This window comes from Lepus europaeus, chromosome 7 (genome assembly GCF_033115175.1).
Source record: "Lepus europaeus isolate LE1 chromosome 7, mLepTim1.pri, whole genome shotgun sequence".
NCBI classification, from domain to species: Eukaryota; Metazoa; Chordata; class Mammalia; order Lagomorpha; family Leporidae; genus Lepus; species Lepus europaeus.
This window is the reverse complement of record NC_084833.1, coordinates 50393237-50411177: the sequence shown is the minus strand read 5'-3', so window position 1 is coordinate 50411177 and position 17941 is coordinate 50393237. Positions and strand designations below refer to the sequence as shown.

General features: G+C 39.6%; 1 protein-coding gene and 1 non-coding gene across 3 annotated transcripts in view; both read left to right on the top strand.

Annotated features, from left to right (window-relative positions):
• The window catches only part of PDE3B (phosphodiesterase 3B), a 206573-nt gene that overhangs the window by 168888 nt on the left and 19744 nt on the right, over nucleotides 1-17941 (top strand). For both annotated transcript variants that reach the window (XM_062196455.1, XM_062196454.1), the window contains one exon: nucleotides 2208-2321. In XM_062196455.1, the coding sequence (XP_062052439.1) occupies nucleotides 2208-2321 (114 nt within the window). The remainder of the gene's footprint in view (nucleotides 1-2207; nucleotides 2322-17941) is intronic.
• On the top strand, nucleotides 13322-13428 carry LOC133764915 (U6 spliceosomal RNA). Its single transcript, XR_009866484.1, has one exon. It is a non-coding gene; the product is annotated as a U6 spliceosomal RNA (small nuclear RNA).

Genomic DNA, 17941 nt, shown 5'->3' with positions numbered 1-17941 from the left:
CAATGTGTCGTGGTGAGGATCTCTTTTGGTCATGTTTATTAGGGGTTCTATAAGGTTCCTGTACTAAGATGCCTCTGTCCTTCTCCAAACCTGGGAAATTTTCTGCTAGTATCTCACTGAAAATGCCTTCTAATCCTTTCTTCCTCTCCATGCCTTCAGGAACTCCTAGAACCCGAATATTAGGTTTTTAAATAGTATCCTGTAGATTCCCGACAATATTTTTTAGATTTCTAATTTCTTCTTCTTTTCTTTGGTTTGCCTGTTTCCTTTCCTGTTCTCTGTCTTCTAAGTCTGATATTCTCTCTTCTGCTTCGCCCATTCTGTTTTTAAGGCTCTCTAATGTGTTTGTCATTTGATCTATTGAGTTCTTCATTTCATTGTGGTTTTTTGTCACTATCATAGTTTTATGTTCTACTAGTTGTTTCATTTCATTTTGATTCCTCCTTAATATTTCATTTTCACGAGAGAGATTTTCTATCTTGTCCATGAAGGATTTCTGTAGTTCAAGAATTTGTTTTTGAGAACTTCTTAATGTTCTTATCAATTTTTTGAGATCCACTTCTTGCATTTCTTCTATCTCATCATCTTCATAATCTTGAATTGGAGTGTCTTTTTCATTTGGGGGCGTCATAGTGTCTTCCTTGTTCTTGTTACCTCGGTTTTTGCGTTTGTTGTATGGCATGTTGGAGATATTTGGTTTCTTCACTGTGGTGTTTTTTCTTGTTACACTATGGCTCTATATTAAGAGGACTGTCTGCTTTCGGTGGAGCCTTAGAGGCTTGAGATAAGTGTGGACTGAGAGCTGTGTTTGGTTCCTCAGGGTTGAGGGTGTGTCAAAGATGACACTCCCAGGTTAGGCGTGGTAAATCTCTCTCTCTCTTTTTTTTTTTTTTTTTTTTGATTCAAAAGGGAAGTAATTCCGCACAGCTGAACGTACTTGGAGGTAGTTAGCAGGCGAATGATATACCCACAGGAGCCAGAGATGGGAAGCTCTTTCCCAAGGACCACACAGGGAATCTCTGCTGCCCTCGGTGTGGGCTCCAATTCTCCTGCAGTCTCCCACTGGATTGCCAAGTTAGATGCTAATCTCCTGTTATTTCACCCCTCCCCCCAGAGTCAGGTTTTTCTGCTAGGCTCAGGGCTGGTGCAGACCTGAGGTCGCTCTGCTTATGACGTATGTCCAAAACGGCGCCTGCTCTTTGTCTTGCTCGCCTTTGAGAGGTGAGCAGAGAGAGAGAAACTCGTGTCCCTATCGGTCACTTTTTTTTTTTTTCCCTCTCTCTCTTCTAGTTAGCCTGGTGAACTTTTCCCCACGGAGTTTCAAGCCTCGTTCCCTCTAGTCTCCTCTTTCCGCTTGCCCGCTGGTGTCTCGGGCTATTGAGGTTCGGCTCACCTCGCGTTCCAGCGCTGGTGTGTTGAGTCTGCCGCTGGTGTCCCGAACTTGGGCTCCCACGCTCTCCATGCAGGTCCACTGTGAATCACTAGTTCCGGAAGAGTTTCCGCTGCTGTTTCTTCCCCTACTCTTCCTTGACCCTGCAGTATCTCCACTTTTATTAACCTGTGTGTCTTGCTGAACTATCAATGTGCTCCCTTCCTATTCCGCCATCTTGCCGCTCCCACAAGTGGAAAATTCTATATTATGAAATTGTTTCATGCAAGCAAAATTGTATAAAATTACCTTTAGACTATGTGTGTAAGATGTATATGAAACATAAATGCATTTTGTGTGTGTAGGTTTGGGTCATATTCCCAAAATATGTCATTATGTTTATGTAAATATTCCAAAACCCCAAATCTGAAACACTCCTGGTCCCAAAAATTTTGGATAAGGGATATTCAACTATGTAAGTATCTAGAATTTTTAACTGTTCTATCTGAACTTTTTTTTTGTGCAAACATGCTTCTCCATAATCCAGACACTATATGATATTTTTAAAACCACAAAAGCAGCCTTAAGAAAGTTTCCCAATGCTTTTCAATTATCCTTGGTTACCATGCCTTTACTTTGGCCTCTTTACCATGTTTTCATAGTATATGTAAATGTTTTTCAACCAGATATTTTTAACATATAAAGAGACTTTAGCATTCTAAGTCATATATTTTATTAATGAGAATAAAGTGTGACTAGAAAAATTTTGTGTGTTTAAAATGCCCTATGTCAAACCTAACAGAATGATCATTTTAATAAAATGTTTTGGTGACTTTAGATCATAATCGTATACATGCCACAGATGTCCTACATGCAGTTTGGTATTTGACAACACGGCCAATACCTGGCTTACAACAGATTCACAATGATCGTGGAACATGGAATGAAACAGGTACTTCCTTTATAATCTTTCTTTTAATTATTTGACTGGGAATAATAAAGTTGTCTTTTTCATTATCTTTGTTCTTTGAATTTTTTCATTAAGTAACCTTTGGTACATATAAGGGACTGTGTAAGTTTTGATCCATCAAAATAACATGAAAAAAAATTTTTAAGGGAAAGGGTTTATTGGTGGGGAAACCTGACAGACCAGAGGGAACGGGTGAAGAAGGAAAAGAGGGAGAAGGAGAGCGTAAGAGAGAGATCAAGAGACAGAGAGAAACAGAGAGAGAGAGCACACCATATGTTCAGCAACAGGTCCTGTTAAACCTTCGCTGGGGTCAGGCAGGGAAGTAGGAGGGGTGAATCCCATTAGGATGGGGTGGAGCTGACACCTGTGGTTGGGCCATGGGGTCACCTGGCTTCCAGCCTTGGTGGCAGGGGCTAGAGCCTATGATGGTGTCCAGGGTGTCCCCCCTTTTGTTTTTTATAAAGCAAGAGTTGTATGGGATTACATTAGCCCCAAAAGTCCAGAAGGGGTAGAGATATGATGATCTGTCTTTAGAGCTACTTCCTGCTGACATGGGATGACGAGGTACTCTCTGCTGGCATGGGGTGAATTGACATGAAAATATTAAAACCTGCTACCTATCTTAAGAACTCAATTAAGATCTAGTACTGCTGCTAGATCTATCATTTCCTTCTCTGTTCCATCCTTTTGCTTTCACCAGTGAGGAAGCCACTATCCTTAAAGTTATGATAATCATCCCTTTGCATTTTCTTTCTTGATTTTATTTTTCTTTGAGATGTATTATTCCTATTGTAAATAGGTAACATGGAGTGAGCATTTAGTCTAGCAGTTAAGACATACACATCACATTTTGGGAGTAGCTGGTTTCACTTCTCAGCCTGGCTCTTGACTGTAGCTTCCTGCTAATTCGTGTGCTGGAAATAGTGGTGATGGTTTAAGGAACTGGATTCTTGCCAGCCCACATGGGAGAAATGGATTGGTATTCCTGGCTTTCAGCGTCAGCCCTGACCCAGTCTCAGTTGTTGTAGGCTTTTGGGGAGAAAACCAGTGGATGGGAATTCTCTCTTTCTCTCTCACTCTTTCTCTGCCTTTCTGCCTTTCAAATAAATGAGTAAATAAATTATCAAAAAAAGAAAACAGGTAACATTTCTAAAACAAAGGAACATGTGTAAAATCATCACGTAAGTATTTAAATGTTGATTTGAAGAACTTCTGTAAACATTCAGATTTCAAATTTTGCTTCTCAAAAAGTTAATACTAATACTTAAGTACAGTCACATAAATATAATGAAATATAACAATCACAGTTATCTTACTTTGGTTTATAAAGAGGAAGGATATACATATGGCAAGACAAAATTCAGTTATCAATACTTGAGTAACAATATTACCATACTAATCAGTGTAAATGTCATAGATTCAGCCATTGCCTTCTATTTTGATAGTTGAGTGTGAAGTACTGCCAAATTTGTTTCAGGGATTTACTTTATGCTACCGGTTCTTCTTTGTGTATCATTTATTTATTCTTTCTAGTATCCTTCATTTCTTCCAAAAGTTCTGTGCTTCTGTCAGAGATCATTTTCTTCAGCTTTCTTGTTTGAAGATTTTTAATTTTGTCTTAGAAGAATATCTTCATATTTCAGCATGTTTAAAGACAGGATTTTATCATCTTTTGACTTCTATGGTTTCTATTGACAAATCAACCTTAGGTCTTATTGGCAAATATAATATGTAAACATATGTTCTTTTTGTCTTCGATGTTGCACTTTTTTTTTTTTTTTTTTTTTTTTTTTTAGCATTTCAACATCGTTTACTCAAGTGATTTTCTTTTTATTCATCCTGCTTGGAGTTGAGTGAATTTTCTAATTTTCTAACTATGTTGATTGTTCTTTTTATTGGATTCTATGATATTCTTGAAAATTCTTCCTACCTGGACCATTGCCCGATTCCAAAGCTATTCCTGTATTTTAAGTATTTGCTACATCAGTACTTCACTTCTAAGTACCAAATTTGTATGAGTTTTTATTGCTACTGTAACAAATCACCATAAATTTAATGACTTAAAACAACGCAGCTTTATTATCTGATAGTTCTAGAGATCAGAAGTCTGGAATAGGTTTGACCGGGCTAAAATCAAGGTGTGGGCAGGACTGTTGTCCTTTCACATGCTCTCAGGAAGAATGTGTTTTCTAGTCTCTCATTTTCTAGAAGCCACTTGTATTCCTTGGTTCATGGGTCTTCAAAAACAATGGCATTACATATTCAGATACCTTCCTGCTGCTGATCTTTTGATCCTTCCAAAGACAAACAAAAAGTGGTCTTTTGGCTTTCTTTCCAGAACACTATGCCACTTTTCTTTCCAGAACATACTTTCCTGACAGTTAATCTCTCAGTTTTAATATCTTTTGCAGTCTGGATAGGCTGAAAATCAGCCAAACCATCAAGCCCAGCTGCTTCTGCTTTTCTTAGTGTTTCTTCAATATTTCTCTTTCTTCTCACATTTTACAACAGATAGTAAGAAATCAGGCTGCGGGCCGGCGCCGTGTCTCAACAGGCTAATCCTCCACCTTGCGGCGCCGGCACACCGGGTTCTAGTCCCGGTCGGGGCACCGGATTCTGTCCCGGTTGCTCCTCTTCCAGGCCAGCTCTCTGCTATGGCCCGGGAAGGCAGTGGAGGATGGCCCAAGTCCTTGGGCCCTGCACCCCATGGGAGACCAGGATAAGCACCTGGCTCCTGGCTTTGGATCAGCGCAGTGCGCCGGCCATGGCGGCCATTGGAGGGTGAACCAATGGCAAAGGAAGACCTTTCTCTCTGTCTCTTTTTCACTGTCCACTCTGCCTGTCAAAAATTAAAAAAAAAAAAAAAAGAAAAATCAGGCTGCATCTTCAACACTCTGATTGGAAATTTTCGCAGCTAAATATCTAAGTTCATAATTTATGAATTTTGTGTTCCACATTACCTGTAGTACAAAATTTAGCCAAGCTTTCTGCTAATACATAACAAGTATCCTTTTTCCTTTAGTTTCCAATAAAATATTTCTTATTTTCTTCTGAGTAATGCCCTTAATGGCCTTATTCCTGTTACCAGCCTTTTCTCAAAGATTTAGGTATTCTTTAAGGCAACATATGTTATCTGTCTCATAGTCCTCACTTTCTTCACAGTTCTTGCTAGCAGTGTTATGAGTTCTTATACACAGTGTTATGGAATCAAGAGTCTACAGGGGAGAAGACTTTGAGAGAGATCATGTTGCTGTTGCAATAGAAAATTATGGTGGAAACAGACTACAAGAACTATGGTATGGCTCTCTGCTATGGCCTGGGATAGCAGTAGAAGATGGTCCAGATCCTTGGGCCCCTGCACCTGCTTGGGAGACCTAGAAGAAGCTCTTGGCTCCTGGCTTCTGATTGCCACAGTTCCGGCCATTGTGGCCAATTGGGGAGTGAACCATTGGATGGAAGACCTCTTTCCCTCTCTCTGCCTCTCCTCTCTCTGTGTAACTCTGACTTTCAAGTAAAATAAATCTTTTTTTAAAAAAAGAACTATGGTATGGATTGGCTTATTATGACTATATTAGTGAATTAGGGAAAAAATGACCACTGTAGAGCTTTAATTAATTGTAATAAGACCACATGGCTTCTCTGACTGACTTAAAAGAATCACTGTTTTTTAATGGTAGCATTATAGCTTCTGAAAACAAAACCCAGTATTTGATCCTGAAGTTACTTGAAATACAGTGCAGGTTGAGTTTGTGATCTCATGTGACCTTGTATGTCAGAATTAAGTTATCAGTTGGGGAAGAAAGGACCCTGAGAATTGGAATAAGTTTAGTTGGATAGGTTTGAAGTCATGTGATTCATGTGCTTATCCTTAACTCCCCAAATCCTGCTGATCTCCCTTGCTGAGAAACAATCATTTCTCATTATATTAGTTGCCTGAGGATCTTGTAATGACCTCTCCTGAGATTCCTGAATCAGAATAATGCTAATTCACCTCTAACTTCAATTCTGATAGTGCTTATTTCTTTGAGGTCCATATTTAAACTCAAATACCTGGAGATGTTAGGGGAAATAAATACTTAGTCTGAACACTAGAATAATATAATGGCATAAGTGTGAGGAATACATGTGAAATAGATTAGACTAGGAAGAAAGAAAAGCAATGTAGGTAGTTCTGTGTTTATTCATATAGGTATATTCCCAGAAATTCTGGATTCATTGTATTTGGTTGAGCAACTGGCGATGACGCTTAATAGTTTTATATAAACAGTTGTCAGAAATGTTAGCATCACATGAAGATGAAATGAAGATAAATTGTTGGAACTGTCTACTATACTGTGGAGGAAGGAATCCAGTCACTAATTCTAATAGATTGTTGAAATGAGTGATCAAATTCAGTCTTCTCACTCAATCCCAATTATGTCCCTGAGGAATGTTTCCCTTTAACAAGGTGTTGAGAAATACACTCTAAAACTAATTCTTGGAAAGTGAAATACCATACTGTTCCATCAGCTTGAGTTAGAGGCATATTCAATTTAGATCGTTTTTTGGTGTAGGCTTGTTTCACAGTGGTAGTTCCCCTAAACTATACCTATTTTCTGAATGCATAGTTTGAATAAACATATTCAGGAGCTGGCAGAATTCTTTCATTCATTCGTTGACTCTTGGAGAGAGGATTATCATTGTAGGAAGTCTCAAATACAATCCCCTGAACTAGTTCATTCCAGCAAAGCAGTGAACCAAAGCAATTCTGTGTTCCTTCCTAGTTGAATTGTGGAAAATAGTGTCACTATTAGGTAGTTAATAGATGTAGGAATGGTTATTTCCATCACATTGCTGTTCAGCGTTGTTATATGGCTTTTATACAATACAAATAGGTCCTGGAAAATGATGGTGGATTATTCTACTCTTATTTGCATGTTGACTCCAGTTGCTATAGTTGTTCCAGATGTGATCAGACTATTTGAATAAACCAACCTAATTTGTAATATTTGGTATACAACAATTGATCTAGTGAATTCTTCTCATTTTCCATACATATTAGTAAAATTTCTAAGAAGACATTTACTTGGCAGGCATCACATATACTTTCTTTGTCTTATTTCTGAGCTATGTCCAGTCATCTATTCTTAGTTATAATCGAGTCTAGTCCTTTATGTTAGTAAGTTGTGATAATGACGAATAGCTCTGTTGAACAAGAAATAACAAATAGGGGTGGACATTTGGACTAGGGTTAGGACACCAGTTGACATGCACACATCTTAGATCAGAGTGGCTGGGTTTAAACCCCAGCTACACTCCCAATTCCAGCTTCCTGCTGGTGCACATCCTGTAAAGCAGTAGGTGAAGGCTCTCCCAGTTACTCTTTGCTACCCACATAGAACACCTGAATTGAGTTCTCAGTCCCATCTTTAACCTGGCCCAGCCTAGGCCATTGTGGGCATTTGATGGGACCTTTCTGTCTTGTCTCTCTGACTCTCAAATAATAGCAAATAAATTTTAAAAAGAAGTCATAAATTTTCTATGTGCATTGATAAGAGTGCCAGAGGATGAGAGATGAGAAACTGCCCCAAATACAGAATCTTTGATTTTAGTGAAGTTTACTAGTGATCTAGTGGTCTCGAACACTTTCAATTATCTACTCTGAGCAAAGGAACAACTGATATATTTTGAGTTCTCTAACTAGGGGGCTTTTTGGATTTGGAATGCAAATTCTCACCTCTGAGTGCTACTGTTTTAGTCAACTGACTGTAAGGCTCTGAATTTTTTTTTTTTTGACAGGCAGAGTGGACAGTGAGAGAGAGAGACAGAGAGAAAGGTCTTCCTTTTGCCATTGGTTCACCCTCCAATGGCCGCCGCGGTAGGCGCGCTGCGGCCGGCGCACCGTGCTGATCCGATGGCAGGAGCCAGGTGCTTCTCCTGGTCTCCCATGGGGTGCAGGGCCCAAGCACTTGGGCCATCCTCCACTGCACTCCCTGGCCATAGCAGAGAGCTGGCCTGGAAGAGGGGCAACCAGGACAGGATCGGTGCCCCAACTGGGACTAGAACCCGGTGTGCCGGCGCCGCAAGGCAGAGGATTAGCCTAGTGAGCCGCGGTGCCGGCAAGGCTATGAATTTTAAGTGCAACCCAGAGCAAGAGTGTTGAATTATGGGATCCAAGACCTTTCCCAACCCACAAAAGACAGTCACAGATGCAGGGGCAAGAGGATTTATTATTTTATTGCCAACTAGCTGGGGCTCCCACCGACACATACAACATAGTGCAGTACGGGGGTGAGAAGCCCCGCCTCTCTCCTTCTCAGCATTTTTATACACTTGAGTAAACAAGTCTATTTGTCATTACACACGTATGCTAGTTCCTTATTCTTTACATGTCATTTACCTAAATTTGAGCATTTTATTGGTGCATCCCAGAAGTCCGGGACTACGCGTCTCAGAAGTGGTCCCACAAGGAAGTAGGAGACCATTAATTTCAGGAAGTCTTTACTAAGTTTCGTTTTCTGAGAATTGGGCCTTCCCGTCTTCCTGGAGTTTGTGAAGCCTGTCATGGAGGTACAATTATTCCTCCCTACCTTTTCTTACGCTGGACATCCCGCGTTAAGTCATTGAGCAAGCAGCACAGTACAGAAGCAAAAAGCAATTGATATTTAGCATCCGCTAGTTCTAGATATGTGTGTGTGTGTGTGTGTATATATATATTTCATTTCAACAAGAGAAGAGTGTGAAGCCGTTTAAGTTGTTGTACAAGTTGCTATGGCACTTTTCCATAAGACCTCCAGCACATTCAGCCGTACTCAGTGTCTTTTGCAGCTAAAGCTCATCTTTGGAGCCTTAGCAAGACCATTGTAAGAGAATCACAGTGTAACTATGTAAACTTTTAAGACAAAGGCAAGCCATCTTCTTCAGATAACCAATGTCCTTTCTGTAAAAGCTGTTTGTGTAAATCATCTGTTTGTTATTTTAAAATACCCTAGAGGAGCTTCATGGGAAGGAAAAGGTTTGTTTCAGTGAATATTTTGAAAGTTTATAGGTCAGGATCAGGTGGCCCTATTTGTAAGGTGTTTGGTGGAAGCTGACCAAAGCAGAGCAGATTTAGAGGAATAAATGTGGTGAACAAGTAAGCAGAGAAGCTAGGCTGAACTCAGATTCAGTAACCACTCTCTCACAAAAACTGCCTTCTCAGGGCAAGCCCTCAGTGACTTAAAGACCTTTCACCAGACCTGCCTCTTAGGCAACATCATTAGATCAAGTCTCTACCTTAATCCATTATCTCTTAACATAAGACTTCAGAGTATAAATATCTGCATGTATTTGGGGGACCCAAGCCCTACACATCCATAACACTGCTAGATTGCTACTGCACTCCAGTAGATTGTGAATTCTTGTCTGTGGGCACTAGGTTACCATATGATCTGCCCTTAAAGAACTTTCTGCCATCTGACCCTCCAGTTTATAAAGCTGGCAAGAGTAGTAACCTCAGTTATCAAGGGGAATTGTTACATACAACATTAGTTATGAACTGCTCCTAAATGCATAGACTATAAGTTCAGACTACTGTGGATATTACTTTTAATATGCTGGCATCTCTTTAATCCACAATTATGAGGGCCAGTGCTATGGCATAGTGGGTAAAGCAACCGTCTGCAGTGCTGGCATCTGATATGGGCACTGGTTCGAGTCCTGGCTGTACCACTTCCAATCTAGCTCTCCACTGTGGCCTGGGAAAGCAGTAGAAGATGGCCCAAGTCCTTGGGCCCCTGCACCTGCATGGGAGATCCGGAACAAGTTCCTGGCTCCTGGCTTCGGATCAGCACAGCTCCGGCCATTGTGACCAGTGGGGAGTGAACCAGTGGATGGAAGCCTCCCCTTCCCCGTCTCTCCTTCTCTCTCTGTGTAACTCTGACTTTCAAATAAATAAGTCAATCTTAAAAATAAAAATAAAAAAATCCACAATTATGGCTACTTCCCAGGTAATTCCCTATGTCCAGTTGACTCAAGGGGAAGAGCCAGTTCACCTGTTTACACATGGTTCTGCCCAGTATCCTAATATGGTTACAGCTTTATAAGCTCACTCAAGAGTGTCCTTTGAAGGGTAATAGGGGAAATAATAAATAAATCCTATCTGAGCAGAATATTAAACAGAAAATCTTGTTCATTTAGCCTAGGAAAAGATGAACAGAGGAAAGGATCTCGACAGTGAGTAATAACTTCCTTGGATGTTTCGGGGCTGAGAAGGAGAACAATTAGGAAGTTGGTGGCAAGGATTCTGCAAAAGAGGTTTATGGCTAGACCACTCAGGCAGGACACATAGTGGTGGATATTTGTTCTGTGGAAATCCTAATGTGATGATTAATATCTCATCTTAGCTCGGCAGCAGAACCCAGATATTTGGTTGAACATTAATATGGATATTTTCTTGATGGTATGTTTTGGATGATATTTTTGTTTGCTTGTTTTGGATGATATTAACATTTAAATAAGTGGACTTTAGATAGAGGAGTACTTTCAGTATTGTAGGGAACATCTCTGTGGCACAGTGTACAGAGGGTCCCTTTTCTTTACATCCTTAGCATTTTTTTTTTTGACAGGCAGAGTGGACAGTGAGAGAGAGGGAGACAGAAAGGTCATCCTTTTCCGTTGGTTCACCCCCAGTGGCCGCTGTGGCCGGACACTGCGCTGATCCGAAGCCAGGAGCCAGGTGCTTCTCCTGGTCTCCCATGCGGGTGCAGGGCCCAAGCACTTGAGCCATCCTCCACTGCACTCCCGGGCCACAGCAGAGAGGAGCAGCCGGGACAGAATCCGGCACCCCAACCAAGACTAGAACCCGGGGTGCCGCAGGCAGAGGATTAGCCTATTGATCTGCGGTGCCGGCCAGCATTTTCTTCTTATCTTTTTCTTAATAGCCATCCTAGCAGATATGAGGTGATATCTCATTGTGGTTTTAATTTTAAGTTCCCTAATAATTAGTGATATTGACATTTTTTCATTTATCTCTTGGCCATTTACATCTTTTGAGAAATGTCTTTTTAGGTCTTTTGCCCATTCTTTAACTTTTTTTTTTTGACAGGCAGAGTGGATAGTGAGAGAGAGAGACAGAGAGGAAGGTCTTCCTTTTTGCCGTTGGTTCACCCTCCAATGGCCGCTGCGGCCGGCGCATCGTGCTGATCCAAAGCCAGGAGCCAGGTGGTTCTCCTGGTCTCCCATGCGGGTGCAGGGCCCAAGCACTTGGGCCATCCTCCACTGCCTTCCCGGGCCATAGCAGAGAGCTGGCCTGGAAGAGGGGCAACCAGGATAGAATCCGGCGCCCCAACCGGGACTAGAACCCGGTGTGCCGGCGCCGCAAAGTGGAGGATTAGCCTGTTAAGCCATGGCGCCGGCCGCCCATTCTATAAATGGTTATTTATTTTCTTGCTGTTGAGTTGTTAAATTCTTTATTTTGAATCATAACCCTTTATTAGGCATATTCAAAAATATTTCTTCCATTCCATTTGTTTCCTTTGCTGTGTTGACGATTTTTCATTTGATGCAGTCCCATTTGTCTATATTTGCTTTTGCTGCCTATGCTTTTTGGGGTCATATCCGAAAAAGTCTTTGCCCAGAATAAAGTTAAGAAACCTTCAATGTTTGCTGCTGCTTCTTCTTCATCATCTTCATCATCTTCATCGTCATCTTCTTCTTCATCTCCTTCCTCATAGTCTTTGTCATCCTCATAGTCTTTGTCATCTTTGTCATTGTCTTCCCCTTCCCTTTCTCTTTTCTTTTTTTTCATCTTTTTTCTTCTCCTTCCTCCCTCCTGTCCTTTCCTCATTGTATGTTTTTGGCACCTTTGTTGAAAATCAAGTGGCCGTAAATGTGTGGATTTAGTTCTGGGCCTCCATTCTGTTCCATTGGTCTTTTTTTTTTTTAACATTTATTTAATGAATATAAATTTTCAATGTACAGCTTATGGATTACAATGGCTTCCCCCTCCCATAACTTCCCTTCCACCCGCAACCCTCCCCTCTCCCGCTCCCTCTCCCCTTCCATTCACATCAAGATTCATTTTCAATTCTCTTTATATACAGAAGATCAATTTAGTATATATTAAGTAAAGATTTCAACAGTTTGCACCCACATAGAAACACAAAGTGAAACATACTGTTGGAGTACTAGTTATAGCATTAAGTCACAATGAACAGCACATTAAGGACAGAGATCCCACATGAGGAGCAAGTGCACAGTGACTCCTGTTGTTGACCCAACAAATTGACACTCTAGTTTATGGTGCCAGTAACCACCCTAGGTTCTCGTCATGAGTTGCCAAGGCTATGAAAGCCTTCCAGGTTTGCCGACTCTGATCATATTTAGACAAGGTCATAAAAGACAGGGTGAGGATAGTAACCAATGTTCCTAAGAGTGGCATTTACCAGGTTTGAACAATTATACAGCATTAAATGGGGAAGAGGACCATCAGTACACACAGGTTGGGAGTAGAGCCATTGGTGGTAGAGTAGAGGTTATGATTACAAAGGAATGAGGCCCAAGTGCACTAGACAGGGTCTAGAACAAAGGACAGAGTCATTATTAGAGGAGCTAAGAAAGGTGCTGTCTAAGCTACAATTAAGTTTTCTGATTGAGAGGCAAATAGAACCTGACAGAAGGGGCCTGGTAATAATCTGTTGGGCTTTAGGCCTTGTAAGTTAAGAGGCCCAGACCTATCTATCTCTTCACATGGGGTACATCCTAAGGGAGGTGTGAACCACCTGAGGGAAGGCACCCAGTTGGGCCCAAACTGGAAAATCCAAAGTCCAAGATTTACTGGAAATTTTAGAGTCCAGATTATTTGAAACTTTGATTTTTTGAATGCCTGTCAAGAATGCCAAGAAGGCTCAAAATCCAAAATATCTGGTTGAAATAAGATTCCTTAAAATCATGACATAATATAGACCAAATTTGATCGTTGTTACAAGGTGATTATTCAAATCTTTGCAAATAAGCACATATTTGTGCTTGCTTTGGCAGCACATATACCAAAATTGGAACGACACAGAGAAGACCAGCATGGCCCCTGTGCAAGGATGACACACAAATCCATGAAGTGCTCCATATTTAAAAAAAAAAAGAAAATAAGCACATATTTAAATAACCCATAGCTCTTAATAAAAATTCAGCTGTTTTTGAACAATTAGAATTTAACAGACATCAAGAGAACATAATAGATTACTTTAACACATTGCTTTAACAGAGCATCAGATTTTAATTCTATGTCAAAGAGAAATTGAGCTTCCTGTGATCTTTTGCTGTGAGGTTCCTTCCTTTACCTTCTTTCATGTTGATGACCATGTAACTGTGTTTCTGTGTATAACACATCTTTAAGCATCTTTTGCAGGGCAGGACGAGTGGCAACAAATTCTTTCAGTTTCTGTTTGCTATGAAAAGTCTTAATTTCACCTTCATTCACAAATGAGAGCTTTGCAGGATATAATATTCTGTGCTGGCAGTTTTTCTCTCTTAGTACCTGGGCTATGTCTCGCCATTCCCTTGTAGCTTGTAGGGTTTCTGATGAGAAGTCTGCTGTGAGTCTAATTGGAGATCCTCTGAGAGTAATCTGACGTTTCTCTCTTGCACATTTTAGAATCTTTTCTTTATGTTTCACTGTGGTGAGTTTGATTACTACGTGTCATGGTGAGGATCTCTTTTGGTCATGTTTACTAGGGGTTCTATGAGCTTCCTGTATTAGGAGGTCTCTGTCCTTCTCTAGACCCAGGAAGTTCTCTGCAAGTACCTCACTAAAAAGGCCTTCTAATCCTTTCTCTCTCTCCATGCCTTCAGGAACTCCTAGAACCCGAATGTTGGGTTTTTTAATAGTACCCTGTAGATTCCCAACAATATTTTTTAGATTTCTAATTTCCTCTTCTTTTCTTTGGTTTGACTGTATACTTTCCTGTGCTCTGTCTTCTAAGTCCGATATTCTCTCTTCTGCTTCACCCATTCTGTTTTTAAGGCTCTCTAATGTGTTTGTCATTTGATCTATTGAATTTTTCATTTCATTATGATTTCTCGTCACTATCACAGTTTCTTGTTCTACTAGTTGTTTCATTTCATTTTGATTCCTCCTTAATATTTCACTTTCACGAGAGAGATTTTCTATCTTGTCCATTAAGGATTTCTGTAGTTCAAGAATTTGTTTTTGAGAACATCTTAATGTTCTTATCAATTTTTTGAGATCTGCTTCTTGCATTTCTTCTATCTCATCATCTTCATAATCTTGAATTGTGGTGTCTTTTTCATTTGGGGGCGTCATAGTGTCTTCCTTGTTCTTGTTACCTTGGTTTTTGCATTTGTTGTTTGACATATTGGAGATATTCTTTGGTTTCTTCACTGTGGTGTTTTTTTCTTTTTATACTGTGACTCTAGAATAAGTGGATTGTCTGCTTTCGATGGAGCCTTAGAGACTTGAGATGGGTGTGCCTGAGAGCTCTGTTTGGTTCCTCCTGGTTAAGGGTGTGTCAAAGGTGACACTCCCAGGTTAGGCTTGGTAAATCTCTCTCTCTCTCTCTCTCTTTTTTTTTTTTGATTCAATAGGGAAGTAATTCCACACAGCTGAACAGAATTGGAGGTAGTTAGCAGGCAAATGATACACCCACAGGAGCCAGAGATCGGGAAGCTCTTACCCAAGGACCACACAGGGAATCTGTGCTGCCCTCAGTGTGGGCTCCAGTTCTCCTACAGACTCCCACTGGGTTGCCAAGGTTACCGAATTGTCACGTCTCTGGAGAGTACTCATGTGAATTCCGTGAGTTCTCTCCCCCACTGTCTCTTTTTTCACAGTCTCAGTTCATTAGCACCACACATTCATTAAATCCTAATCTCCTGTTATTTTACCCCTCCCCCCAGAGTCAAGTGTTTCTGCTAGGCTCAGGGCCGGTGCAGACCTGAGGTTGCCCTGCTTATGACGTATGTCCAAAATGGCACCTGCTCTTGCTCGCCTTTGAGAGGTGAGCGGAGAGAGAGAAACTCGTGTCCGTATCAGTCACTTTTTTTTTCTCTCTCTCTCTATTCTAGTTAGCCTGGTGAACTTTTCCCCACTGGATTTCAAGCTTTGTTCCCTCTAGTCTCCTCTTTCTGCTTTCCCGCTGGTGTCTCCGGCTGTTGAGGTTCGGTTCACCTCATGTTCCAGCGCTTGTGTGTTGATTCTGCTGCTGGTGTCCCGAACTTGGGCTCCCACACTCTCCACGCAGGTCCACTGTGAATCACTAGTTCCAGAAGAGTTTCCTTTGCTGTTTCTTCCCCTACTCTTCCTTGAACCTGCAGTATCTCCACTTTTATTAAACTGTGTCTCCCTGGACTATCAATGTGCTCCCTTCCTATTCCGCCATCTTGCCGCTCTCCCATTGGTCTTTTTATTTGTTTTGTGCCTATACTACATAGTTTTTAGTTCTCTAAGTTTATAGCGTGTTTTGATGCCCTCTTTTGTTCTGTTTAAGATTGCTTTGGCAACTCTGAGTCTTTTGTGGTGCTATATGAATTTTAGGATTGTTTTTTCGTATTTTTTGTGAAAAACGTCCATTGGCATTTTGACAGGTATTGCATTGAATCTGTGTATCACATTGGTAATGTAAACGTTTTAACAGTTTTCTTCCAATCTCTGGAGAACTTGTGTTCTCTACTTCCTTGGGTAAATTTAGTCCTAGTTTTTTGAAGCCATCGTACATGAGATTGTTTTCTTTATTTCTTTTTTAGATAGTTCATTATTCACATGTATTTATGCTGTTGATTTTTGTGCCCTGCAACTTTAGTGAATTTTATTTTAGTTCTAACAATGTTTTAGTGGAGTCTTTACAGTGTATGTGTGTGTGTGCGTGTGTGTGTGTGTGTGTACTAATGCCATCTTCAAAGGGACAGTTTAATTTTCTTTTTGATTTGGATGCCTCTTATTTCTTTTTCTGGCTAGAACTTCCAGTACTATTTTGAATGAAATTGGGGTAGAGTGAACATCCTTGTCTTCTTCCTGATCTTACTCAAAAAGCTTTCAACTTTCCACTACTGAGTACAGTGCTAACTGTGGAGTTGTCATATATGGTCTTTATTGTTTTAAGGAACATTCTTTCTATACCTAATTTGTTGAGAGTTTATATTATGAAAGGATGCTGAATATTGTCAGATGCTCTTTCTGATATGATTATGTGGTTTTGTCCTTTATTCTGTTTATGGTATAACACATTTGTTGATTTGCATATGAACCATCCTTGTACCCCAAGGAAAAATTCCACCTGACCATGGGGAATGAACCTTTTAATGTGCAGTTGAATTTCCTTTGGTGATATTTTGTTGAGGATTTATACATGTATGTTCATCAGGTATGTGGGTTCATAATTTTTCTTTCCTTGTAGTGTCTTTGTTTGGCTATGGTATCAAGGAAATGGTGGATCTGTAAATTAATTTGAGATATTCTCCTCTAGAGTTTTTTGGAAGAATTTGAGAAGGATTGGTGTTAATTCTGTAAATGTTTGGTAGAATTAGCTTGGTAAAATTAGGCCCTGACTTCTTTGATGAAAGATTTTGATTACTGATTCAGTCTTTACTTGTTATAATTCTGTTCAGATCTTCTGTTTCTTCAAAATTCAGTCTTTGTAGGTTGTATGTTTCTGGAAAATTATCCATTTCTTCAAGAGTATATCACTTATCTATATATAATTGCTCACCAGTCTATTATGATCCTTTATATTTCTATAGTCTCACATGGAATGTTTCATCTTTCATTTCTGATTTTCTTTCCTAGTCTAGTTAAGGATTTGCTAGTTTTGTCTATTTTTTCCCCAAAAATCAACTCTTCAATTCATCAATTTTTTTCTATTATGTTCCTATTATCTATTTCATTTATTTCTGCTTTGGTACTTTATCATTGCATTCATTTTTATGACTTTGGGCTTAGTTTGCTCTTTTTTTTTTCTTATTCCTTCAGATGAACCCTTTGATTATTTATTTGCAATCTTTCTCCTTTTTTGATATAGACAGTTATTGCTACAAATGTCCCTCTTCGAACTGTTTTTGCAGCATCACACAAATTTTGGTATACCATGTTTTTCATTTTCATTTTTCTCAAGATATTTTTAAATTTCCATTTTGATTTCTTCTTTGACTCATTGGTGGATTGGGAGCAAGTTGTTTAATTTGCACATATTTGTTAATTTTCTGGAAAAATCAGCTAACTAAAAGAATCACCATGTTCTGAAAGAAAGTAAATAAATGGGGTCTACCATTGTAATGTTTAATTTTATTTTTCATAGTATTAACTTTTTGTTAAGTTTATATAAACTTATGAATTAAGATCCTAATTGGTCAATTCTAAGAAATTATTGATGAAGGCTTGATAAAGCCTTCATTTAGAAATTTGAGTGTGTACCTGTATCCTTGCCCATACATTTAACTGTCTTGTTTTTTTATGTTTATAATTACTTTAAATATATTTCTAGTCTGGGTTATTCTAAAATTCAATTTAGATACAAAATAAAGACAGGCTGAAAATAATAAGGTATCTTTATAAGTATCACTAGATACTAAAGTCATTATGTTAAAAAGTTCTTGTGATGACAAGTATTGAGTCAACTAAATTTAGATTAAAT